The following is a 27,906-nucleotide window of genomic DNA, read 5'->3' as shown; positions in this document are numbered from 1 at the left end:
ACAATTCAATTTGTGTTTGAATGTGTGTGTATGTGTGCGCGCGCGCGTGCGAGTGTGTCTTTTCTACCATGAATTAAAAGCCTGGCAGGAGAAAAATGAAGACCATATGCTGAAATCCCATTCGCCCCTCTGACAACACATTAACTGTACAGGAGGTTGTCTAAACAGACCTTATGCAAATTCAGTTCACTGCCCCGCAGGGGGCGAGGGACTGGATGAATCACTGCTCAAGATTTTTAAAATTGTTTCTCACTCATCAGTTATTCCCTTATACAAGCTGCTATAGATCCTCGGCACAGTCATTAACAGTAATGCTTATACCTGAAAATGGAATAGTGTTCAATATATAACCAGATCAGCAGGGAACTTCCACAGATCTATAACGCAGAGGTGACTTATAGGACCGAGTGATGAATCAACTAGTCAATCATGCATTAATGCAAGCGCATACAGTAGCGCATGCATATGCATAACTTGCTAATAGACCACTGTGGCCTCTGCGAGTTTGCCGTACGGTCATTGAAATTGACAGGTGCGTCATCTTTCTTTCAACCTTGTGGACGCCTTCAGGTCAATACACACACATTTGTCTAATTATCCCGTGTATAAATATAGAACTGATACTTACTGTAATCAGTGGATATATGCAGCAACTCGTGTGTACATCAGAAACAAAACAGAAGTGTGATTCGTCTTAGGTGTATATTGGATGTTCTGAACTTTTTATTAGTTTTTTCAAGACTTTACTGAGCCATGTGCCTGCTTGGGACACATTGGTCATGTTCAGTAAAGAGCTCATACCTCACTATACTGTAAGACTGCAGTGGTGCCAGGCTAAAAACAACCGTTTACCGTTCCTGACCTCACAGCAGATGAGGTTTGTTCCCCACACGTTCGGCTCTGCGTGCGGTTCCCTCCGTTTTCCAGGCCTTTTCTCCCTCACCACGCCCGGGAGCAGCCGTTACCCGCCCCGCTCCAGCCCACGCGGTTGGGCCCGCGGTTGGGTCCCCCGGGCGGCACGGCGCGGCGTGTGCGTGTGCGTGCGCTGGCTCGGCGGGTCACGCCTGACCGCTCCGATGTTGCTCTCGTAGAGGGGGATTATTCTCCGAACGGCGGGCAGACATGCGCGTGAACGACGGATCTCTCCCCGCTCTCCCCCACAGCTTACAACGCCCTTCCAGACCAGATTAGCACCAGTCACAACCCCCCCCCCCTTCAGGAGTACGGGGGGCCCAGCCCTGCATTCCTGCATCTATAACAGCGGGCTTCAAGCTGACATGTATTTATGTTTCTTTCTTCTTTAAAAAAAAATATATATATATATTGGAAAGGAGTGCTTTACCACCGCATGAACTCCACACGTGTTATTCCTTACAGCTTTAAGTACAGTTAATAAGCAGCCTCTGGGTCTAGAGTGGATGAAAATAAAATATCCTTGGATGCTCTGAAAGTTTATCTTTAATACACTGGTTTTGTAATTCTGTGTAATTTAGTGCAATGATGGCGATGAGCGTCCACATCTGAAACAGCTGAAAACAACACTGGTACTTTGAGGGAATTCTTGATTATTTATTAAAGGAAAAGGGTGATTTATTGCTAGTGTATAGCAAGGTTTGCTCATTAGATTTGGCAACTGAATCATGTTCCAGGCCATCAAACAGTAACAACACTTGAGTAGCACAAACCTCTTCGCTTTTATGCACATCTCCCATGATGCAGTTTGGATGCAGAGCAAACATTCGTTCACTGGCGAGGAAGTGCGACAATGCAACACATACTGGATAGAAAAACTACCGTTTAAGTAAATTAAGATTAACTGTCAGTGATGGTAATACATTCATTTAAAAACAAATCTGTAATTTTTGATAAACCCTGTAGGTCATTTACAAAATATTTATTAAGACTGATACAAGTATTATGAAAGATAAATGCTCCCTTTCTCTTTCACGCACACTTAATTAACATACCTATGATGTCTGTGGAGTCAACATCAGTTAGAGAACACGAAAATGCCATGAAACATTAAGATTCCTAAGTTAATGCAGTGGCGCCCACTGAAATGGCCACACCGAGGCGCACATATATGATGTCATAATAGGTGGCCAGAGCGCTCACAGGCCTTGAGGAAAGTTAAAGCTTCAGCAGCCTGTAGAGTGCTCTACATTTGTCTGCGTTCAAACGTGTGGCATCTCTAATACAAATCTGCCTCGTCCACAAAGAGCGATAACAAGTGAGCCAATGGGAGTCTGCGACTGAGAGGCATCTACCGCCTCCCATTGGCTGGTCCAGGACTCGATGGTTCCGGTGAAAGTGGGGGTGGGGACTTCCAGCCCAGCCATGCCTTCCATAGGGCATTCTTCCTTTGGCACATTGTGTAGGGCAGAGGTACTCGGGGGTACTCAACCCTGGTCCCATTGTGCCAGAAACGTTCCTGCTTTTCGCTCCACACAGTCCTATAGCTACAAACTCCTATTAATCATTAGGTTCAACAAATGCACGAGACATGCTGGAGATACTTAATGTTTTGGCCATTCAGACTATGAATACTCGGGCCATTCAGACTATGAATACTCGGGCTCGTAATAACCCAGCGCAGCCTTGCCATCAAACTCGGGTGGAACAAAAAGAGAAACATGGCGGGTACACCAGGGCTGAGGGTGCAGAGGCTCTTATACGCTCTTTTTGGCCTTGATTCTGGAGATGGGTTTGGGGCTCTGCTGTCCGTGCGTGCAGTTGGAGGGGACAGGCAACCTGTGGCTGTCCACCTTCCCCGAGCAGACCGGCGGACGGCCGGGGGGCCCCGGCTGGGAGGGGCCGGCCTCGCACCTCTCCTGGGGGCTGCCCCGCTTGCTGCTGCCCTGGCCCTGCGCCTTCACACCACCACCTGCTCCACCTGCGCAAGACTGCAGAGACAAGGCCCGCGTCCTCATCCCGACCGCACACTCACACCGGCGCTCAGCGCCTCCCTCTCATTCAAGGGCAGTGCTGCCGCCATCTAGTGGCCCAGAAATGTCATCACTGCCTGGAATACATTATCTAGTTTAAAATAAAGCCAGATGGACATTTAAGGGGATGAGCGTGTAAATAAAAATAAAAATGGCAGTTTTTGTAATGGACAGTATTGCAGCCTTCAGCTCGATCCATGAGGAAGGTCTGGTAATGTTATACACTTTACAAAATCAAGAGGGAAAACCAGTTACCAGCCCTCTTCATTCTGCATGACCTGGAGATATAGGAGGCCATTGCAAAACCCAGGCAGCCAGATCATGCAGATGGCAGAATTAAGATAGGTGTCAAGAGTTAAAGCTCTCACACACTGTATAGTGTGTATAGTGAAGGTAATGGTTAAATAATAATAATCTATATATGCAACTGGAACGTGACCTGTACAGAAGTACTATCGTTTCTTACTGTGATGTGAATGTATTCGGTATGCACTTACTCCACACTTGACTGCTCACTAGATTCCAGGGCCTGAAATGGCTGGATATTTTAAGGTGAAAAAGGGCTTCTCCAGGACAAGGGCTGCAGCCCCTTGGATTAACCAATGCTTTGTGCAATTACGCATTTCTCCACTGGATTTGAGTCTGTGGAGCACAGCCTTGCACTGAGAGACTATGTGGTTTAGCTGGATGTACCACCAATTAGCCCTGGTCCTGCCTTTTGATTCAATACCCTGGGGTTGGTCTTTTATTATTTGATTAGTTCAGGTTGGGTGTGATAATGGTTGGGTTGAGTAGTGGATTAGCTGAGTTTTGGTTCAGGTTGGGTGTGATAATGTTTGGGTTGAGTAGTGTTCAGTTCTAGTTCAGGTTGGGTGTGATAATGTTTGGGTTGAGTAGTGTTCAGCTCTCGTTCAGGTTGGGTGTGATAATGTTTGGGTTGAGTAGTGTTCAGCTGTAGTTCAGGTTGGGTGTGATAATGTTTGGGTTGAGTAGTGTTCAGCTCTAGTTCAGGTTGGGTGTGATAATGTTTGGGTTGAGTAGCGTTCAGCTCTAGTTCAGGTTGGGTGTGTTTTAGGATGAAGATCTACTTACAGAACTACTGCCACCTTTCCCACTCGAGCCATTCTTCCTCGTGGTATCACTGCAGGTCAAAATGGTGGCCTTCTTCTTTGGTCTCTAGAACAGGCAACATAGAGCACAGGTTTTTAGTACCCCATGCAAACGTTTGCGCAGTGAAGACGCGCAAAAGACAACTTCATGAGACGAGCTAACGTCTGTCCTGTGAAGCGCGTTCATGACGGCAGCAGTGACAGAGAGCTGGTACCTGTTTGGTTGGGGTGGAGGGGGAGCTGCTGCAGCTGTCAGTCTCGCTGGCGTGTTCCAGCTCCAGGAGCTTGGCGCTGGCGCAGCAGGGCGAGCCGGGCATCTCTCCCGGGGCGGGTTCGGGCCGGGGCGCGGGGTCCTGGGCCGGGTGCAGGGAGAGGCCGTTCAGCCCGCCCGGGGCCCCGGCGTTCTCCCCGTCCTCCGGGTCATCCCGAAACCGCTTCATCATCTCCAGCACGTTGATGGGCGTGCCGGTGGTGGAGGTATCGCCCTGAGTGCGACAGACACCCCACTCAAACACCCCCAAAAAGTACCTGCGCCTCTCTGAATGCCATTTTACACAAGAAACGCATACGGCTGAAGCCACAGCATGGCATCGTACACACTGCACTTAGCACAGCGTGTTGGTGTATTTTCATTTTTACTGTTCATGCTGGCCTGCCAGCTCCCCAGACAGATTGTTAACTTCACCACAGAAGGTAAAATTAAATCCATCTTTGGTATATAGTTTTGTACCCGAGCAGTAACATATTACAGATTTACAGTAAGCAAACGCTTTCAGCCTTTTTTAACCCCTTTTTACCGTAGTGCAATTTTCAATTACTATGGTAACGTTAAAACTCACGGTTCTATCTGTGTAACATATTTTAAGATGTCATTGCTTTAGTGACAACAGTTCCTTGTTTTGTAACATCTGGGTGGCAAAACAAGCATGGGGGGACCGCGCCTTCTCTGCATTTTTGAAATCCACATACTAGAGGAAATACGGTAATGTCAGTATCCTTTTCAGGGCAAGGGTCCAGCGAACCAAATGCATCATAGTTTCTCATTCTAGAAAGGTGCTAACTCAGAGAAAAGTTGATAGAATGTCTGTTGTTTACTTCGAATTTCTCTGGAGGAATTATCATTGTTGTCCGTTTCCCCATTGCATACTTCTACAAATGTACTTGTACATAAGAATGCTATTATCTTCATTTTGTATAGGCTCTCTAGGACACGATGAGCCCATGTAGCTTTTCAGATCAGTATCAGTAATGCAGTTGCACAGAAAACCTGTTACCTCCAGCCGTGTGTAAGAAAATACAGTAGAACTTCTACTCAACAAAGGACCGACTACAGGGATGTTATTCAAGTCATGACTGTACTGCATTTTAGCTAATGACATTACATTTCCAATGGTATAGAATGTATTAGCTTGCATAAAACAACAGCATTTCTTTGTTTGCATAACGAAAACATAGCATTTTCAATACGCACACTGTGCGTATTCAGAAAATATTTTCAGTGAGAAAAAAAGTTTCCAAATGCACTGTGTTTGAGCTTCTGTAACATTGTTTGACTAATATTTGGAGTATTTCTGAAAACAAACTCCAAAGGGTTACCATTCAGAAGAGACCAGGTCTATGCTAGTCAAAAGAGTTCAAGAATAGTACATTTTGTATTTTTGGTATGTCATTTTCAAGCTTGTGTCAAGAAAAGATGGCGATACTTAAGGGATTAAACACTTAGCTATTTTGTAATACAAGAACTGTCAATATTACGAGTGGAAATGAGATTTCTAGCATTGTGTCTGCTAGTTAGACATTATCCTATAGTCATTAGGAAGTATGATGTGTCTGTGTGATGCACAGTAGGTGCAGAAGAGTTAAAGTTTTAGGGCTCAGTGACGCTATTTGCCCTCTGCAAAGCCGTGTTTTGCCACTCACTGTGATCCAGGGGTTATCCAGAAGCTCACTGGCTGTGATACGGTGGGCGGGATCTACCTTCAGCAGGCAGCGCAACACATTCTTAGCTGCAGGGGAAACAGATAATATTACAGCCTTCAAATGCTCCCTGAAAATCCATCAATACTCCTGATGTATACCTGAAACTCGGTGTAACTAACATCTAGTAGCACATACCAAGGGCACTGTGATTCCATGGCCCTTATGAAATAGACTGAGGAACATTACTCTGAATTAGTCCCAGATATAGGTAGATATAGGTGTCATAAAAAGCATGTAAATGTGTTCCATTGAGAAGGCAGCGAGTCTTAACGAGTGTAAAGGGGTGTTGACCTCCGTCACTGATGGAGTCCCACACAGGGCTGCTGAAGTTGAGCTCTCCTTTCCTGATGATGTCAAAAAGCCGGTCGTCTGCCTTGGACAGGAAGGGGGGTTCCCCGCCAAGTCTGGAGGAGAGAGTGTGTCAGAGCAAAACCCACCTCACTGCACACCTATACCCCACTCACATCACTGCACACCTATACCCCACTCACATCACTGGACACATATACCCCACTCACATCACTGCACGCCTATACCCCACTCACATCACTGCACACCTATACCCCACCCACATCACTGCACACCTATACCCCACTCACATCACTGCACACCTATACCCCACTCACATCACTGCACACCTATACCCCACTCACATCACTGCACGCCAATACCCCACTCACATCACTGCACGCCAATACCCCACCCACATCACTGCACACCTATACCCCACTCACATCACTGCACACCTATACCCCACTCACATCACTGCACGCCTATACCCCACTCACATCACTGCACGCCAATACCCCACTCACATCACTGCACACCTATACCCCACTCACATCACTGCACGCCTATACCCCACTCACATCACTGCACGCCTATACCCCACTCACATCACTGCACACCTATACCCCACCTACATCACCGCACACCTATACCCAACTCACATCACCCAATCCACACATTACACCCCGCCCACATCACCCTACATCCACATCACCCTGTGCTCATGTCATGGCTACTGCCTGCCCACATCCTCCCTGTTTACATCACTGTGCCCTGGCACAAACCAAAACCAAACCAGAACACAGTATGAAAACAAGTAATGCATGAGCCAAGTGAAGGGTATTTGTGAACATGCTGGGGATGTGGGGTTGTTGATGACAGCTATGAATGGTGGAGGACGATGTGAGTGGCGCCCTCGTGTGGTCACGGGCATGTGGTGCATACAGCGTGTACATGATGACCCCGATGCTCCACACGTCGCACTGCTGGCTGTACTCATGACCGTCAATCACCTCCGGAGCTGTAAGAGCACAACACATCATCACAAGAACAGGTGGGTCACTCTCATCCTCAACCCTCATCCGTGTATTCATCGGGAGCCCCATCGCTGGAGTGTGTGTTAGAAAGGGTGTGCGCTGTACCCATGTAGATGGGCGTTCCGCAGGTCGCCTGCATCATGGACTTATTGCCCACACCGCCCTTCTGGACAGACAGCCCAAAGTCTGTGATCTGGGAGAGAGACAGAGAGAAAATAACACCTAGGTCTATTGCACAGGCACACACACACACGGACACACACACACACACACACACACTCGCACACAGACGTGCACACACACACAGGCACACACAAACACGGACACACACTCACACACACACACACACTCGCACACACACACACGCGCACAAACAGTATGGACGTTCACAATCAGTCCCGCATATACACACATTGTAGGCAAGGGGTGCGCTGTGAGGGCTGATCCGTTTTGTGATTTCCTGTCAGCGTCTCATTTTTAAAGAATCACAGCAGACTTCCACACACATACGCACTGCACACAAGTACTGTAAGCATGAGTGTGCAAGTACACACACAAACACGGTCCGGGCATTGTATCAACCCGTTTGATCTAATTCTGAAAATGAGCAATCCTATCTGACATGCCAACTTGAAAGAGAATAATTTAGAATTAAGGCAATTTGCTGCAGTCTTCATTCTCCCTAATCATGTAAGATAAAGCAGCAAGGGGTTATACTTTCAAAGCTTTAAATGAAATTCTGACTGAGGAGATGTCCTGCTGAGTGTAATCAGAGTGTATACTGGCAGACATTTCCATCCATCCAAATGACTGACAGAGGTTCAATTTAGACTGCAGTACTCAAATCTATCCATCGTTATTTCTGTAAGATGATTACTAAGATAAAGCTTCATATAGCCCCATTTTATAAATTATTTACTGCCTTTTCAAAAATTATACTTATTTATGAGTAATATTTAATTGAGTACAAACATTTGAATTTCCAATTGAAAACGCATGAATCATTAACATTTGAATTCTGAAGCAGACTGTAACGGTAATAAAAAAGGGGAAATGTACATGTTTTCAAAGAACATACAGTACCTTTAAAATACGCAAACCGTTTCAATACATGACTGTGCTTTTCATTATTGTGGAATGACTTCCAAACTTGAGCAACAGCACACCCTGAAATAAACTTTTCTACCTCTCATCTATTGATTAAGATTGGTATACAGTATGATGTCTCCTCAGGCAGCATGAGCTACCTACATACAGGGCCTGCTTTAGCTGAAGAGCACGCATTCCTCCATGAGCCGCTGACCCGTTGGTACTCATTACAGACCACACAATGCTACACACAGAGCACCGGCTGGAGAGGGTGTCTCTCATGGAGGACAGCTGGTACTCTGGGCACACAGCGCATCATTAGGAGAACCTAATGCAGCGGTAATTGGAGGAACCCTGGCAGAGTTAAAGCCACTCTGCCCCTGGTGCTATGAAGCAGGCCGTGGACTGCTGCAGCAGACTCCTGGCTACAGTCGGGTAATGACACACACAGTTTAGGCTGAACCGGCGTTGTCTCAGCTGTAAGGCCCAGTCTGTGCTGCTGGTGAAAGCCTTTACCAGCCGGGCCACTCGGGGCTCCTCTCTCCCTGCTTTAGTGATAACTCACTACAGGCACATACTCTATGTGGCTTGTGTACAGCGTTTAATGATTTGTGGCCGACGGGATAAATTCAACCAGAGCAAATATCCAGACAAGATGGCCACCTCCTGCCAGATAAGAGGCTTTTATGGCGTGCCAGGACTGCGCTGCCTTGAAGCAGTGTGTGTGATTCATTCTACAGCCCTGGGCTGGCTTACATCCACACACCCAGCAATGTGCATATCTGTCCTTAAGGACAACCTTGACTTCTTCTTTTCGATATTATGAAGGAGGGAAGAGTCTTAATGCTAGTATGGTCGAGGCTATGTTTAAAAACAGGAGAGGAGAGCTGTCCTGGATCTCACTGTAGCACTGTGCCAAGGCCCTTACTGCAGACCAGGATCCTCAGTCTCACCTTGATGTGGAGTAGCCCATTCTCTTCACCATCCTGGGAACCCTTCACTAGAATGTTCTCCAGCTTAAGATCCCGGTGTACAATATCTGAAACCAGAGAACAGGGCAGTATCCATATTACCACACACATCTCATATTGAATTCCATAAAGTTGGTCTCTGCCAAATTATATAACTAGCTATAAGTGTAAATGTGATTGTATCTCTATGGTAATACCCCCGAAAGGCTGTGTCTTCACTGCTGCAAGTCTTCCAACTGCTGGAGGCGCTAACTAGGGGAACTGCACATAAAAGCCTCTGATAGCTTGTCAAATAAAATTTCGCAACACAATAGCAAACTTTGCCGCCTTAAAACAATACTAGATGAGATAACTATACAAATAAAGTTCTCTATTGTTATTAAGTGACTGATTCACTCGCTAATCCATTTATCATGCTCCACAGCTATCGACAAATCTAGCTAGCATGTAAATGAGCTAGACCGTGCTAATCTTGCTTTAAGATCACGGTTTGCGAGCAAACGCTTCCCCATGGTTGGGACACTAATCTGCTTTTTGCAGACAGCTCCAGGACTGGGATCTTGTTTTCTTTCCAAATTTTGTAGCTCTTGTGTTGTGCCATTATTCACTGAATGGACAAGTCTTATCATGCAATTTGTGAAAGTGTCATGAACGCATAAGGCCAGTGTCAGTTGTGTTCCCTTAATCCTAAAAGCCATAGTTAAACTGGGGTAAGAAATGCTAATGCTATGCCAGTTCTTATGAGCACATTTTAGAACAGAAAGGGACATCATTTAATTACTATTACCAATACAAATATTCAGTGCTTTATGGGAAAGTTAGAGTAATAAAATAATGTATGTGAGCACAAAAATGTCAAGCACCTTAAAGTACCTTATACAAAATGCAATCACTTTCACAACCTCAAAACCATAACTTTAGAGATTAAGCATATTTAAAGTCTTCAAAGTTTCAAAGTACTGACCTGCCCACCTCAGTCAGGAAAGCAGAGTCCCTCCCAACATTCTGTACTTAACTCTCCTGCCATTCCCTTCCACATCCTCTCTGATCTACCCTATATATCCCTCCAAAAAACATTAGTAATAAAAATTATCCTCTCTACCTTCCCTCTTCAACATATTAATTCTCATGACAAAAGACCAAGCAAATAGTTTCTGAGGGTTCAATGAGAGGCTTTCTGGTGTCCACCTGGAAAGGTAGAATGAATTTCAAGCGGCTACAACAGAAATGAGTAGTATGACAACTGAAAGGCAAAGTACTGATACAACCCCCCCCCTCGCTCCAGAGAGCAGTTCTCTGTGCCCTTTAAGTGCAATTGTTAAAAGTAACAGATGTTCCTCCTTCGTAAAGGGAAAACTTGCGAGTCTGCTACACTCAGCAGGTGACTGCTCGGCAAACTGCATCAATCATAGGGCGCAGACAACCTTCCCCAGAGAGCACCATTAATTCACCGGGACGCCGAGCCGGTCTGTGGGAGCCAGATGCCTACCGACGTGGAAAAAAAGCACAGTCGCTTCGTCTCAGGAAAGCTATTAACCTTAATATGTGCAGATGGATAAGAAACATCCTTTGACAACTCATTATTTATTTGTGTCCTTTTAAATATGTTGGGCTGCGCGGTGTTTGTGCTGAGCCCGGCCTGTGATATAATGGATCGGGGGCTCAGAGGTAAGCAGATAACGGCTCTCTTCTCATTACTGCTCCGCACGTTCCACTGCTCAGTGGTCATGTGACACCGCTGCTATGCTTCTTTCATGTGGATGAGTAGGGACACCAGGAAGACAAACTCATTTTTTTTTTTTTTTCGCAAATTCCGCATTAAAGTGAGAACATGAAATGGATAAACGTCACACAGCGGAAGCTCTTTTGTGTTTCCGCTGTTAAGCCTCTTTGAGACGGTGTCTCCGTAAAAAGTGCTATGCAAATAAAACTTGAATTGAAGCACAAGCAACAGTTCAAAAGTCTAAAAATATCTAAATAGATTGCGAATTTCTGAGCTGAACATTCAGGCAATACATCTTATCAAAGAAAAGCCTGCATTTTGTATAATAAAAAACTCCATATCTGTCAGCAACGGCAATAGTGGAAAAAATAGGCAACATTTACGGTCTCATTTTCAGTGAGTAACGTATCACCAATGCATATGCAAAGCAAACAGAGTGGCATGTTTCCTTAGTTGTTATAGAGACAGGGCACACAAATGCACGGGGAGTCTTGGTGTGCAAGTATACCTATTAATCAGTATTCATCTGCTCCTTCCTCGAAATGACCCATTAGCCACACATAATGGTCTCATTGCCAAGCAACGTCTTAAATTACCTCTAACTAGCGATTCCGCTATGACGGACAAAAAAACAAAACACGTTAAAATGAACCCATCGGATTCAATTAAAAAGGGCTGATCTATTTTGTATTTTTTTTGTGGCTTGCAGATATTCCTTATTACCTTGTTATTGAAATAATCAAAGTTAATAATATGGTGTCGCCTTCCTGATTATCAAATGTCATTGAATACAAAGACTTTTGGAAACAACGTCATTATTTCTAAAAAGAAACTAAATATGACTTACTGCCGACGCAGGTGTCAGAGGTCCTTGGATTTTTTAATTAGTTTCTTTTAAAGAGGATTCATAATCATGAGAGAAAGGCTGCCGTCAGGATGGGAAATAAGACTATTAAAAACACCAGAGGAGGTGGAAACAAATTAAGCATGAAGAGAGAGAGAGAGAGAGAGAGAGAGAGAGAGAGAGAGAGAGAGAGAGAGAGAGAGAGAGAGAGAGAGAGAGAAGAGTAGCCTTTGAAATGTATGTACAGGTTGAGGCACTGTGTTCTGCCTGGTATTTTTTCTTTTTTGTAAATAAAAAGAAAATAAGCAATACATATTGATCTGGAAAGGGGGAGGGACCAATTACTATTTCAATTCTGAAAACGTAGTTAATTTACATCCTCTCTCGTTCCATGCGCAGTACCCACTGGCGTCCAATCCATGCCTGACAAACTAAAAAAAGCAAGAGGAATCGTGGGAAATGTAGTGCCACAGCATAGCTCAAAGTCAAAGAGGTGTGTTTTTGGACTGCAGGAAGCACAATGTAATATAACTAGACAACCACATCCTAGATGTAAAAAAAAAATCATCTAGCAGTAGAAGAATTAAGAAAATACAGTAACATGGAATTAGGGTGCAGTTCCCTTTACCCTTGAGGCTGGGATTGGGTGATGCTACATTGACTGCCGTGATGTGAGCGGAGAGCAGAGCGAGGTTTTACCCTTCCTGTGTAGGTACACTGTAGCTTCTGCCAAGCCGTGGATGATGTGCCGGACCTCTTCCTCAGTGAAATTCCTCTTCTTCTTCAGAATCTCCTTCAGCTCCCCTCCCTCACACAGTTCCGTCACCATGTACATCTTCTGTCTCCGTGGCAACACCACAGGATTACGGGGTCAGGCAAGGGACATTTCGCACAAGGGACATCTTCACAAAGCCCCCCACCCCCCGAGCCTATTCACCACTCTATCACACCACCGTATAGAGCAACTTATCTCAGGAAAACATTCGGTTAGCGGCCTAGTAAGGCCCTACCGATGCAGAGGATGTTGAATGTTGGTAATTAAGCAGAACTTTCCTGAATCTACACAGCCATCTATGTCGTTACATTACTGTACTTTTTGCTCTCGCTTCACCAGAATGCACCAGAGTGCCGTACTGTAGAGATATGAGGTGCATCTCATGTTAATAAAAATACTTGGCTGAAAAAAAAAAAATAAATAACACTGTCTGACATTCTTACAGCACAACACAGCATAACAGTATCAGTACAATTCATCTTTGTACCATACTGTACACATTTAGGGATGCCCAACCCTGGTCCAGGGGAGCTGCAGGGTCTGCTGGTTTTTATATTTGCCTTAAATGCAACATCAAGTAATGCTACCCATCATTTTACACGGGTAACATCTTCAGTCAAAAACGGACAGCTTTTCATAATATGGATTAAGTTACTGATTGAGTACCTAATCTGAGATACTGTCAACACTCACCTTCGGCGTTTCGAACACCTCTTCCAAGTGTATAATGTGGCCGTGATTGACTCGTTTTAGTATGCTTACTTCCCGTTCCAACAGTTTTACACCGTGACTCCCAGCCTGGAAAATACGAGAATGAGACCACGGGGATGAGGACACAGAAGACTTATAATTGTGAGTCCTGATGTTGGAGGGTGCAGGTGCTTTCTGGACTGGACTGAACAGAGGGTCCACTCACCTTCTCTCTGTTAACCTTTTTAATGGCCCACTTCTTCTGCGTCTCGATGTGGGTGGCCTCATAGACCACCCCAAAGCTGCCTTGACCCAGTTTCTTCCCAAATGTGTATACTTGCTATTGACACAACACAAATACATGACAAATTAATATATAGCTGTCTGTGTGACCTCAAACAGGTAAGAGGAATCAGCTGGCAGATCCCAGGCAGCTTAACGGGGGTTAATATAATATATAATGTAATATAATTCTGTATATTACATTACACTACATGTCATTTTGGCTGTCACTTTTATCCAAAGCGACTTACAGTTGATTAGACTAAGCAGGAGACAATCCTCCCCTGGAGCAATGCACCAGGGGCCCAGTCCTTAACCACTACGCTACAGGCCGCCCCTATATCACACTCGTATTCTTCCAGAGAGTATGAATGCTAAACTGGATTTTCTAAAACATTTCCCCCTGTCTACCTTCTCAATTTATAATTTGTACGTTCATTCTTAAGCCACCTCTGTGTAGAAACATGTACTGTAAGGTGCCTGCAGTCCTCTGAGGACTATTTTCCCAGTACTTCCGGAAAGGAGCACATTTTTCACTGAAAACTGGCAGCCTGGGGGCACCCAGGGCATGGCTGTAAGCAACTAATGCAGCAGCAACCAGAGCAGCTCTGGTGAACTCAAACCCCCCCCCCTAATCCAGCCAGAACGAGGCCACGCTGGAGCTCAATTCCCAAATCAAGCAGGAACATCTCTCACTAACATTATCTTCCCTTTTCAGACGCTCATGAGCTGAATCCCTGAGGGAGGGCGAAACAAAGGTCAAAGTTCAATAGCAGACGGCGTCCTGCCGGTGTACCTGGATGGCAGCCTCATCCTCCATGCGCGTGTGGGGCACCTTCCTCTCCGCACTGCTCACACGGATCCACTGGGAAGCCATTTTCTCACCAGCTTCACAAGCATCTGTCAACTGGATCGCATGAAGAGAGGTGGCATTTCACAGAAAATCACACACAGGAAATTGACCAAGAAATTACACAGCAAGGCTAATTAATACCAGACACCAGTTCAAAAAACAATCAGAATGCAGCACTGCAGAGGAAAAATAAATGAGAATCTTAAATACACTGCCGTGAAAAAGTATCCTTTATCATTGCATATTTGTCACACTGAATGGTTTCAGATCTTTTGACAGAATGTAATATTAGACAAAGGGTGCCTGAATAAACAAAAAAAACATTGAAACGATTATTATATTTATTGAAAGAAAACAGTTATCAAACATCCATACCCCTGCCTGTGAAAAATTGCACCTTTAAAGTTAATAACTGGTTGCATCACCAGCAATAATTGCAACCAAACGCTTCCTGTAATTTGATATCAGTCTAAGGAATTTTAGCCCAGTCTTCTTTGCAGTTTGGATGGTTTTTCAGCATGAACTGCACATTGGGTTTGTCTATTGGGTTTGAGTCTACATAATAGACTATGGCAGCTTAAACTCAACCTGCTATGTAAACAAGACAAGAAAGATTATATTCATCAGTTTGAATCTCAGATAAAAGGTTAAAACAATCAATTTTATATTCAATATTTGACTGTATGGAAATCAATTGAAGTTCTGAGGTAAAGCACGTGCCTCTTGTGCTTGTTATGGACACACCATGGTGATTTTGACATAAATGGGCCACCAAGCCTTTTCATTAGTATACGGCAAACTTGTGAAGCAAGTTATCTGTAATGCTCTCAAACAGGCAACTTAATTGATGTCAGCGGATCCTTGAATTTTCTTTTCACAAATCAACCGTTTCGCAAACTGAGCTAGACAGAAAAGACGATTCTTGAAGCAATCGAAAGAACAGAAACAAACACATGCAAACCAAACCGCAGTTTTTGGTTTAGTGAGCTCCATAATATTTGGGACAAAGACATCTTTTTTCTTCATGCAAAGTCTGTGACCCATAGACATCACTATGTACTAAGTATCCTCTCTGGTGATGCTCTGCCAGGCCTGTAATGCAGCCATCATCAGCTCCTGCTTGTTTTGGGGGCTAGATGCATAAAGTTTTCTCTTGGGCATGTGAAATGCATGGTCAATTGGATTTAGATCGGGTGAATGACTTGGCCAGTCTAGAAGTTTAGTTTTTGGCTTTGAATTCATTCTGCTGCTCCTATGAGAAGTTATATCATCAATGAAGACAAGTGAGCCAGTAACTGTGTCAGCCATAAATGTCCAAACCATAACACCTCCAGAACCATGTTTCACAGATGATGGGGGTGGGATGCTTTGATCTTGGGCAGTCCTTTTTGGCCTCCACGCTTTCCATCACTGTGATACAACTGATTCTGGGTCTCATCTGTCCACAGGACCATTTTTCCAAAGCCTGGCCATCCTGTTTTTGCGGCTAACTAGTGGTTTGCATCTTGAAGTGTAGCTTCTGCAGTTCTGTTCATAAAAACTTCTTCTGCAGCCAGTAGTCACTGGCAGTCTTCTACAGCCAGTAGTCATGGACAGTCTTCTGCAGCCAGTAGTCATGGGCACTCTCATACAGCCAGTAGTCATGGGCACTCTCCTACAGCCAGTAGTCATGGGCACTCTCCTACAGCCAGTAGTCATGGGCACTCTCCTACAGCCAGTAGTCACTGACACAGCCACAGCTGACTCATGAAGAGTGTTTATGATCTGTTTTGCAGGTGTTTGGGGGCTTTTCTTCATTATGCTGAGAGTTTTTCGGTCATAAAACGTCCCAAACATTATGGAGCTCACTTATATCCCATCAGGGTGCATTTTCATTTAAAGTCAGACCGCACAGTGAATTACACTGCCGACATATTCAGCTGGGTAACCATGGGGTCCTTAAATATTTACATACCAAACATTATTGTTATGTCTTGGTGTGCCAGTTTAAGGAATAAGGACAGACATACTGTGTACTGCATGCAAATGACATACACTCACACACAACACACACCATCACATACAAGTAACAGCTCGGCTAAATAATCTGTAATACAAAATAAACAATAAATGATTTAAACATATTAGTTAAATAATTATTTAAATACATTCAGATACAATGGAAAATGGAACGCACACCTATATACCAAATAATCATGCTATTTGTGACTGCACATTGATAAATTACAGAAATGTTTGGGCATTTTTATAATTAAATGAGAAATGTGATTTCAATTGAATGCTGTAACAGCGTATCCCTGTGGGGTAACAGAGTGGAATAGCTCCTTAACTGCAGTTTAACTCAGGTGACCCCACAAAGAAAATCAATAGCTAAGCACTTCAGAAAAAAGTCTGTCTGTGTCACCACGGCAACCTGTCTGCTGGAACAGGTAATTCACCTCTGCCCATCCCGTGTTGTCTCTGAGAGCCCGTATCCCCCAAACCAAAACACACCAACAGCCCTGGAGCTGGAGAGCCAGCAGGAGTATTCTTCATCATTCCAGTACTGAGACATTTTTTTACATCTATCAATGTATCATGTATCAATTCATTTGATGGGTGCTTGGGAAGGAATCACGACGCTGATCCTAGATCATGATGCTACACTATATTTTCATTCAAAGACCGTGTGCATTTTAATTTCAGTGTTGACATTTCATAATAACGTATAATAATTAGGCTACTCCTTAATTAGGCTATTCCTAATCACACTGCTGTTGTACTGACCACTTAGTAATATAAATATATGATAAGATTTCACAAGCAGTATACATAAAATACAATAATGTGCAATAATATAGGTATTAATCATCACTTTCCCAGCTTTTGCCATGAAAGGCCAGCATGCGCACAGTAGCCTACCTTCCAACTGCCATTTGCCTGGCCGGCTGGATGCAGGAGGAGTCCGTATTAACATTAAGCACAATTTACCCGGCCTGAAAGAAGTCTGGCGGGAGCCAAATTAAATGTCCGACAATTATCAAGCGATGACTCGGAGCGCTGAAGTGGATCCGCCGCACGGAGACTCATTAATTATGAACAAGGAAACAGTGTCTTTAACCTGTTCACTGCGCCGCGCTATCTTCCCCGTGACAGGGTTCTCATAACGGGCCCCGTCTCCCCCATTAGCTCTCCTCCGCTAGCGCGTCAGGAAGCCAATGATCGTGACAGCCCCTGGAAGTCCTCAGCGGCTGAACTGCGGCCAGCGCGTGGGCAGGGGGCCCGGGGACGGGGCCACGGGAGGGGAGCGCCGCGGGGCCTGTCTCCCTGCGGGCGTTTTGGGAGAGGGACACTGCCACTGGGGTCAACTCAGGTACAACAGGGAGGGGCCAGGAGGCCTTAAAATAAGTCACAGCACGGGTGTGTGCCTCTTTACCAGCGTATGGCTTTTAAAACCAGCCTGAATTTAAGGTTTTTATAAAAACCTTTTAAAAACATATAAATCACCTGAAAAACCATTTTGGTTTTTGTAACAATCAGAATACTGGTTCATCATGCACTATTTTTAACCATCTCACCTGTAGCTAGTCTGAATCAATCAAAAGGATATGTGCCTAGGCCCCATTCAAGCACCTAGGCTAAGGCCTTTTTGTCGTTTGGCTTTGCTATAGTAAGAATTAGTTCACACTTGAGTATAGAATGGCAGAGTTGTGTATTAATACCCCTCTCCCTTGCTGGGGAAAGAGGCAGGGGCTGCCCCTAAGTCTGTGTATACCGCTGTAACCATGGTGGTCTAATGAACGCTGACCGATTAGTATGATGGATGGTTTGTTGAGACAAAAGCCGGCGGCACTCAAAGCTGATCTACCACAGCGTTTTAAAGGCCTGGGGGAAGAGGAGGAGGTCTGAACACAGACATACAGGTATGCACGTGTGCACCGGACCTGTGCTCCTCTATGCCCCTCTGCATGGAGAGATTCGCCCTGCAGGAAGACCACAGTGATGAAAACAGAATTACCAAGCTCTGCTGGGCTCACAATGCTTCATGTCAATCACTGTGCTCTGCTGCCATCGATACCTGTAGACACAAAATGACCCTGTTATTAAACACACTTCGTGATTACACCCGTGCTAGCCTTCTGTATCCTAGGCATACTTATTCTGTTTTTAAAGCATTGACATGAATGCTTTAAAAAAACATTCATACAGAAGAAGTTCTGTAATATAACCAATAATAAAATGCAAGAAAATTCAATCAATAAATAAGAAGATCAGTTACTGAATAGGAGCAATAGGCTAATTTACTAACACACAGCCTCACATGTTCTTCTGGCTACAACCCCAGCCATGCCCTTTGACGAGCCCAAACATCCCATCTGGAATAACCATAACGAAACATATATATAAAATAAAAAGCCTGCCCAGAATACCCCACAATCCAAACGAACACTCCTGCAACCACTTACTAAAGTATCAAACAAATCACATGAAATGCACAACAGAAACCTGTACCTTGGCGAGTAGGCTACACTCAGTGTTAATGAGCAGTTCACCACTGCTTACAATGAGTCTTGGAAAACCCCCAATGTCAGTTACAGGCACAGTATACACATATACTCATCTTACACTACAACCTTATCTTATCTTATCAAATCAATTGACCAAAGGTTCTCCTTCTTTCAAAGCTTTTTGCATTAACCGCTGAAACTGATACAGTAACTTACGCCTCATGAGTTTTAAATGTCAAATGTATCATCCTACTTATTACCACAGAGAAACAGAATAATGTATAAACATGCGTGTCTAGAACAGGCTAATATAAGTCAGCATGCATCGTCAAATCTAGTTTACCAAGCTGTAACAAAATTCACAACGGAAAACGAAAACTGTACATTTCAGCATTTTATCCTCTTTGTGTTGGGTTCATCAACAGGTAACACTCTTCAATAAAAATACATAAATATGCTATCCGCTTGGGAAGAATGGCCCGCACTGTAGACATAACAAAGTGAAATAACAGAATCGAGACCTTAGCATCGCGGGGCCAAGGTGACAAATGCGCGACAAAAATAATACACGGGTGATAATTTCATAGCGGTCAGACCCAGCGTGGTTCACCTAGCTCTCAGATCTTAGAAAGCACTCAGCAGAAAGTAATTATAGCAGATAGAATGTCAGCAATCGATCCCCCTTGCATTTTTCATACCCTTAACATAACTGTCAAAACCCCATTAGGGCTTATTTACCGATTGTTTGCGGAGAGAGAGGCACATTGTTTCCTCTGACTGCCAGAGAGATGCAGGGGCTTGGCTCTCAACACAAATTGAATGTGACACTGGGATGAAGCCTGGCCACACAAAGATAATTCTATGTCTGGTAAGGCGTTTTCTCTCCCCCCCTTTCTTTTTCTTTCTCTCTCTCTCTCTCCTCACAGCCCCTCTATCTCTCTTCCCCTGTGCAAGCTTCTGCAATCACCTGTCTATCTTTTCAGCAATAGTGAAGTGTAAACAATGCTTTCTACCATATGGTACATTAACTTTATTACTTGATTTACTTGTGTTATTACCGGGGCTGTAATGAAACTGTGAGGGCTGTAGGGCTCTCAATCCAGCAAAATGGGGCACGCTTATAGATTCAAGTCTTTACGCGCTAATAAAGAAGTGAGTAAGAAGAGTAACCGGGTAAGGACCCCTGGAAACGCAGAGTAAGGACTTATTATCTGAGAGGGGGGCACAATAAAATAGAAATTGGAGGCATTGTTTTTTATGGAGGGGGGGGGGGGGGGTTGGTGGTTAAAACGGAATATGTGAGGATGGTTGCTGATTCATTCCTGCGTGACGTCAGTCGATACAGAAGGGGCTGGTGACCACCTTCCTGCTAATGCCAGCACCACTCCCCATAAGGAAATGCAGCGGAGCCTTTTAATATTGAGAGAGTCACAGGCTTCTCAATTAACAGGTATCAACCTCGTGAAGATATAGAATTTCAGATTAGGCAAGCAGTGATGGCCGTGCCTTTCAAAGACTATTTTTGGACGAGCCTAACGTCGGTTGTTCTCATCTTAAATGTGTGCTTTTTTTTTGTTGTACCACAAGAGGGCGACGATATTTCCTGGGACAGAGTGATAAATTCTCATTTTTAGTCGGAAGTGAGGCTGCGATGTGCAGCAGCGTGGTGAGTGCAGGGTTTAAATGCGCAGACACATCCCCGCCGCAAACAAAGCGTTTCATCTTCTTTATCTGCGAGTTAATTATTTATTGACAGCAGGCTTTGATGACAAATGGCAAACTTCACGGTATTAACAAAGCGTGGAATTACATTACTTGATGGAGGAGGATACTGCATGCCAGCACTCAAGCTACTGTGGCACGCAATGCTGCAAATCAATAAAGGGAGTTTTGTTGAACTTATCAATGGATTTATAACTACCTCCAAGACAGTACCACTGTCCCAGGGTGTGTCTGCTATGTACCCCCACCCTTATCTACTGTTCTACATAGCCATAGCAGAATCTGCTGTGTCAACACTATTCTAAAGCTGACATAAACGCTAGCTGAATCCCAAGACACACAGCTGTTTATGCTACACAATGCGTGTGCCTCTGCTCTTGTCCACAAATGAATAATTGGTCACAGGAGTAAAAAGTGTTTTTAAAACTTTGAGAAGCATACACTGGAGGAGAGAAAAGAATAGCACATGGATGTGCTACTCAAGTCATAAAATAGTCAAATTTCACTCTCCAGGGAGTATGTTCACCTGTGGAGACATCCCTAGTAACCCAGGGGATCTTAGGTACCCAATGAGAACCGAAGGGAACCAATTAAGCCTTATCTTGAGCGCAGCCAAAAGAAAAAGCACTGAGATCAACAGTGGAAATTGCCTGTTACCTCTGCAAGGCACAGTTCTGAGACATGGAATGCTTGCATTTGGTTTCCACTCTTCCACAACCGTCATCCTACACAAGAGAGAGATATGAATTCATGCCTCAAATAGATACCCTGCTTTTTTTACTTGCTCTTTGGGGATGTTGTGAGTGAGGGTAGCTGTGTAAAGAAGCAGCTTAAAGTAGCATTTCTGCCTGCTTTCTGCGGGCTGAGGTTGGAGAGTGCCCACAGGGTGGACGGGCTCTGCTCAGGAGAAGTGGAAAATCGAGTTTCCCCTCACCCTCCGCTGGCTAAAAACATTTCACATGTTGCTAGGAGATAAGGATCAACAAATTGAAGAGAATGTGGTAGCGCACAGATAAATACCCCCGGCAGTTCCAGTTACAACATTTCAGGAATTTAAGTCATCATAATAAAAAATATTTACAAAAAAATTAAATATTCCAATACAAAAAAATTCTAACTCTGCAATACCATCCAGGAGACAGCGATTTCAGAATGTGTTTATACCAGAAACTGACAAAAATTACAAGCAGTGCTTTCCGTTCCCTGACTCACAGATACAGACATTTCTGTGTCACAAACAACAGCAAGCGAATGGAATGCAAAAGGAGGCCCTTCCCTATTTGTAAACAATAAAAAGACAGGAACGTAATGATGGGTGAAAAATGTGAACAAGTCCTGCCGAGTCTAATTCACTTGGCGGTTTAATCAGACTGCGACTGGCACCGTCCGGTTTGTTTCAATGAATCCTGAATCACTCGCTGCACACACAGCAGATCACTGCACTATGGATTATCTCACCAAGTAATCTAAACTGCATTCGGCACTTAGCAGAGAGACTTGGGTTTCTGTAATTCCTCCCTGACATTAAACTTTCAGTCTATGTTTTACACAGCACCCAAAGGGGAAACACGCAATCCAGAAAAACACCCTAATTACTTACATTCGTTTACTTTCGTTTTCTCCAGTCCTTTAGCGCTGTGGCCTGACCCACACACAGCTCTGCGCCAGAGCCTCCGTTTAGTGCAGACTATTTAATTGCATTACTATCCGCAGGTCAAATCAGAACCCAGTGGCAGAAGTGAAAAATGGAAAGAACAATGCAGCCCTTTAATATTATTTAATATTCAAAAGACACATGCACTGAAGAGCTGGGGTTTTCTGGAACAGGGTAATTTTTCTTAAGAAAAAGTTATCATTATGCCTACGGTCTTCATCTGCGACACATTATACATTTAAATTAGTCATTAACAGAGACCATGAAACTAGAACATTAAATTCTAAATCAAGAAAGTTAATGTAGCAACAGGAGCCAAAATTAAGGCTACAAGTGCCACGGAAACAATTTATTTAGTATGAAATACACAGCTGCTTGAATCTCTTATAATTATTTAAAGCTCATACAAGTAGCAATTAACTTCCCGTGACCTGTTCCAGCTAAATCTAATTATCTGGCATGAAACCTGCATAGTAATAGATGTTTCAATGCAAACGGCTATTTCAAACATTCAGTTTTCTCTAACTTGAAGCACAAATGTGCTTTGAGGGACTTAACACTTTGAGTTCAGCAACAGAAGACTAGCTCATCTAAAGAAGTGACCTTAATTACATAATCATATTGTGTTGGGCTGTTGGCCTATTGGAATAAAATAATCAAAATCATTGTTTCATTTCCAAGTTTTAAAACCAATTTGGCAAACAGAAACAAGCACAGCTTACTATAATAATAAAACATACAAATGTTATTTGCAAGATAAAACACTCTACAGCCCCCATCTTATTTATGTGTATCGCAGTTAAACTTGGTCATTCTCAAGTATTCTGTCAAAAGTAATAAGAATAGTGTAGTTCATTAATTTGAAATTTGTGTGAGTATCATTTAATCGTTTCTAGCTAACTTTATCCAACATTGATCAGCTTTTAATGCAGTGGTCTCCAACCCTGGTCCTGAAGAGCTACAGGGTCTACTGGTTTTTGTTGTTACTCTGCACTTAATTAATCAAATAGAGCACTTGATTACACAGTTAACTCACCTCACCTGGTTACCTGGGTCTCAACAGGGTGCTGATTTTAAGGTGAAAACAAAAACCAGCACACCCAGTAGCTCTCCAGGACCAGGGTTGGAGACCACTGTTCTAATGTCATTTGTGGGTAATTGAAAGTTTTAACAAATAATTAACATTAACACTTTAGATAACCCTTCCAAGAAAAGCTAAATGCTACGCCAGGGGTAACGTTATAATGAATAATAAATAACATACATATTCCTCTCTTGGTCGCCAATTAAACTACCGTTACTAACGATACTTAAATTGCGTCACTTTTAGCCAACGCGGTAAATGATAGCTAGCCTACCTTTTACAGTTTTACCTGGACTAGCTACCTAGCTATGTGTTGTTACAAAATAGAACCGTTATTACCTTGTTATACTATAACTTGTAGTCACTGAGCATGTTTTACAATGTGTGATGCAGCTCCAATCTCATGGAACATAAGGTAATACATGTCAAAACAATTAGTGCTATCTAAGCACGTTAACATTAACACCTGGACAACTTGCTAGTTATGGTAGCTAAGACTAACTTTACCTAAGTTTAGCTGGAACTAACTATCAAGTTAGAATGCCAGACAAGTTACCGTGACGTTAGCTGAACTGACTGCCACAGCTGTCTTCGGTTTTTCATACATTGTAGAAAGTTACATACACAAGCACATCACGTTAGATAGCTAAGTTAACTTGGAAATAAAACTCTAATCTTGAATTCTGTCGACAGCCAACTAGTCCTGCGAATACAGCAGGACGTTTCAGCGTGTGTTGCTATGGAAACAGGTGAGGTCGCTTTCATGAATTTTGTTCGCGCAAACAGCAAACCAACAATTTAATTTAATAACATACATTTACCGTAAATGATGTGTGTTGAGTCTATACTGTAGGATGAACGTTAAGGTCCCAGGACCATATTCCCGATCTTGTCCGACAAGCCTAACATAAGCACCACTTCACAAAGTTTTCACTCATGAAAAGAAGAGGTTGCGACTTGCGAACTTGCACACATAACTACGGGAGCCGGACAGCGACAAGTTGAGCATGAAGAAAACTATGTTGCGCCAAACGGTTGCCTGGCGTTGCAAATGTTTTTATATGCATCTATCGAAATTATATGCTGTCGTTTCTGGAGGAGTGAAGCATACAATTGCAATATAGTGCATATTGATTACCGCAGTTGCAAATGATGATAAGACAGATAGAAAATCAAGCAAATAAAAAAAAGAAACACCCACATCTCTTTAATAATAACACTGCTCTTATGTGCAACTTGGGTAAACTATTATGGTGTAGTGTGGTGTAGCGTAGTCCCAGAATGGTCACCACTAACAAACGGAGGGAATGGGATTTATAGAGCTAATAAACCTGGGGGATCTCAAGACTGATACAGCCAGGAATGAGCTCTGAGTGAGGGATGAGCAGGGATTTTAGCCAGGGCACCAAGGAACCCCTCGTGCCTCCTCTTTGCAAGACTGATATGTGGCTTGGGATCTTTAACCCTCAAGCAACCTACATATTTTGCACACACTAATGACCAAACTATTGAAAATTAAGCCCCAATTTTTTATTAAAATTACATTACATCCACCGGGAGGTCATTCCACCACCATGGGACCAGGACAGACAGCAGTTGTGAGCGGGAAGTGCAGGTGTGGCGAGGGGGAGGCGCCAGACGGCACAAAGTGGCAGAACAGAGGGGTCTTGCTGGTGTAGAGGTCTTGATGAGTGATTGAATATATACAGGGGCTGATCCCTTAACTGCCTGGTACTCGAGCACCAAAGTTTTAAATTTCATGCAAGCCATAACAGGCTTGGAGGTTGCTGAGCAGGGGGGTGACATGTGAATGTCTGGGAACATTGAATACCAGACGGGCTGCAGCATTCTGGATCAGTTGTAGGGGTCTGATGGCAGATGATGGAAGGCCAGCCAGCAGAGAATTGCAATAGTCCAGGCGGGACAGGACCATTGCTTGGACAAATGTCATTAAACATGCTACATGCTACAGCCCAAAAATGTACAATTCAAACTTCCCCCCCACACTCTTCATTAACTTCGCAGTCAATGTTCCTAACTTAAAAATTTTAAATATACCCTCTGAAGTATAAATTAAGCACATGTAGCCTATACAGTCATTTTAATTTGGAACTTAATTTTACGTGCCGAAAGAAATCAATGGATATGTATCACTTCATATATTGTCCCCACAGAAATCTGGATTGTTATAAACATTCCTTTATCAAGTTACATTGGCAGAATGTGTTGCTTTTGCAAAGGAAATGTCATCACCTAATCATCACATCACTCCAAATTAAAACAGAAGCCAGAAAAAAAATTGTATGTATTTATTGAGGACATGTTGCTTGACAAAGTCAATACACTTTGGAATGATAAAATATAGCATTAGTATTAAGATATCAATAAAAGTATATGTTCAGGGTGAGATATGACCCAAGTTGGTTGCTTGGGGGTTAATGGCCACAGTCAATATGACTATGTTCAATGAAAGAATGCAGAAAACAGCTGGTATTGGTTTGTAGTTGAACTGTTGATGACAGGGTTGAGTGAATCAAATCCTCTATGATCGTATTCCAGACCTGAAATATTAATACTGAACTAATGTTCCCACAATGGCTCTCTTTTATTCAGGATGCACATCTGCAAAGCTCTCTAAAGTCTGCCTGTCTGTGACATCCAGGATATCCAGTATAAGAACTGGAGACAGCTTCCGCTTACTGGTTCCATGGATTCCTATGGGAGCTGATCAATGGCATGAAGCAGAGGGTGCCATGTTTGACAATGGGGCGTTTTTTGGCACCAGAGCATGCTCACTGGGTATCTAAACTTGAAGAAATGAATAGGAATAAAAAAATATATATGTTCTTCTGTGCAGCGAAGAAAGAAAATTGGTCCCTGGAGAATTATTAGTTCAGGGTGAAGAAATATTCAAATTTTAAAGTGCTGTTCAAAATAGTATCATTTAGCTAGGCAGGCCGGGGTCAAATACATACATATTAATAAATCAAAGTTATAGAAGCCCAAACACAGTGAAGTTTTTATTCTCGCTGAAAAGATTTTCTGTTTTTAAATGGATACAGATTATTGTGGCAATTTTTAGTATCTGGATCACAGCTTCTGGTTTTTAAAATGTCCGATTTAATCCTATCGATTACTGAAATCCTATCCAAAAAAAGTTTAAATACTGGGCCCAGGACAGGATTGTGATTATGTCTCCATCTAGTGGTCTATTGCACCGTTAAATGTTCTTCAAATCTGGTTGAATATTTTTTTACTATGATAGTAATGACTGGTGCATTGGCCGGAAAATAGGATGGAACATTTTGTAAATAATACACGGCAAGCTGTCAAAGCTCACAATGTGGACCCCCTTCAAACAAGAGTATAAAGCAATGCCAGTTAAAGGAGCATGTACGTATTATCCAATGGCTGACTGTCATTCAATTCAAATTATTATAATTACTCTGAAGTAAACTCACTGGACAAGGTGGTCTATGATAAATCTGTAAGGGCAAAGTGAGAACTCTCCATTAAAAAAAAAAATAAAAAAAAAAACAAAAGCCATGGAAAGGTAGATTTTATTAAGGTTTTCGTTATCATATCAACTATCATATCAAATGTATTTAATGAAAATAGCAACATAATAGATTTCTACGTAACGTAGCATGAATGCACTGTTATTTCAACCGAGGAGGTTTATAGACCTGGGGTTACATCTATAAAGCTCCTTGTTTCAACATTGGTGTTTTATTTTCCATTGACATAGGCTAAACGCCAGAGGAAAGCTCTGTCTTCACTGACTTTATAGATGTGAAAATTCCATGGAACTAAAAGGAAAAGAAAAAAGACAAATTATACCAATATTAAGCAGATCTACTTGTCCCAGAACATTTTGTTCTGCTCCAGTTTTCATTTTAAACAGACAGGGGGAGTGAGCACACTTCTTCAAATACTTAGGAAAACATGGTGGCACCCAAGATGAAATTTCAGCTAACAGCACGCTTGTGGAAAGGACCTGGTTTCACCCACGCACTGGGCCAACTTCAATTCATTCCCAGGAGGCCAAGATCCCTGGACATGGCAGTAACTGTTTGTTAAGCACATTCCCTGGACCACCTCCAAGACCATAGCACTGTGGTATAAAATGCAATTTCCAAAGGATTCCAGGTTATGTGGGCTGGCAAGCTCAGAAGGACATATTTCCCCATTTTTTCATCTTGCTGTATGGATTTAGAAAATTACATTAAGCAATCATTCTGCCTGGAGGAAAAGAAATAACTTCAAAGGGATGAGTCTTAATGTACATTTATATGGTCAAATGTAGCAGGATTAAGGTAATTTGGAGCTCTTTGGGTTTTTTTAAAGGGATTCAAAATGCTATCCAAGAGCAT

At 43.2% G+C, this 27,906-nt stretch overlaps 1 protein-coding gene across 1 annotated transcript; it reads right to left on the bottom strand.

Annotated features, from left to right (window-relative positions):
- Window positions 1-1,548: 1,548 nt before the first annotated feature.
- stk33 (serine/threonine kinase 33) lies at window positions 1,549-26,242 on the bottom strand. The gene is made up of 14 exons (XM_061245247.1): window positions 26,234-26,242; window positions 24,355-24,375; window positions 14,530-14,640; window positions 13,678-13,791; window positions 13,455-13,559; window positions 12,686-12,824; window positions 9,402-9,487; window positions 7,465-7,552; window positions 7,268-7,343; window positions 6,326-6,438; window positions 5,975-6,060; window positions 4,270-4,539; window positions 4,038-4,121; window positions 1,549-2,903 (listed from the first exon to the last, which is right to left on the bottom strand). Exons 1-14 carry the CDS (start codon window positions 26,240-26,242, stop codon window positions 2,670-2,672), a joined length of 1,536 nt encoding a protein of 511 aa, XP_061101231.1. The 3' UTR covers window positions 1,549-2,669.
- Window positions 26,243-27,906: the final 1,664 nt, after the last annotated feature.

Source organism: Conger conger, chromosome 6 (genome assembly GCF_963514075.1).
Source record: "Conger conger chromosome 6, fConCon1.1, whole genome shotgun sequence".
NCBI lineage: Eukaryota > Metazoa > Chordata > Actinopteri > Anguilliformes > Congridae > Conger > Conger conger.
The sequence above is the reverse complement of the archived record's forward strand: the minus strand, read 5'-3'. Positions and strand labels throughout refer to the sequence as shown.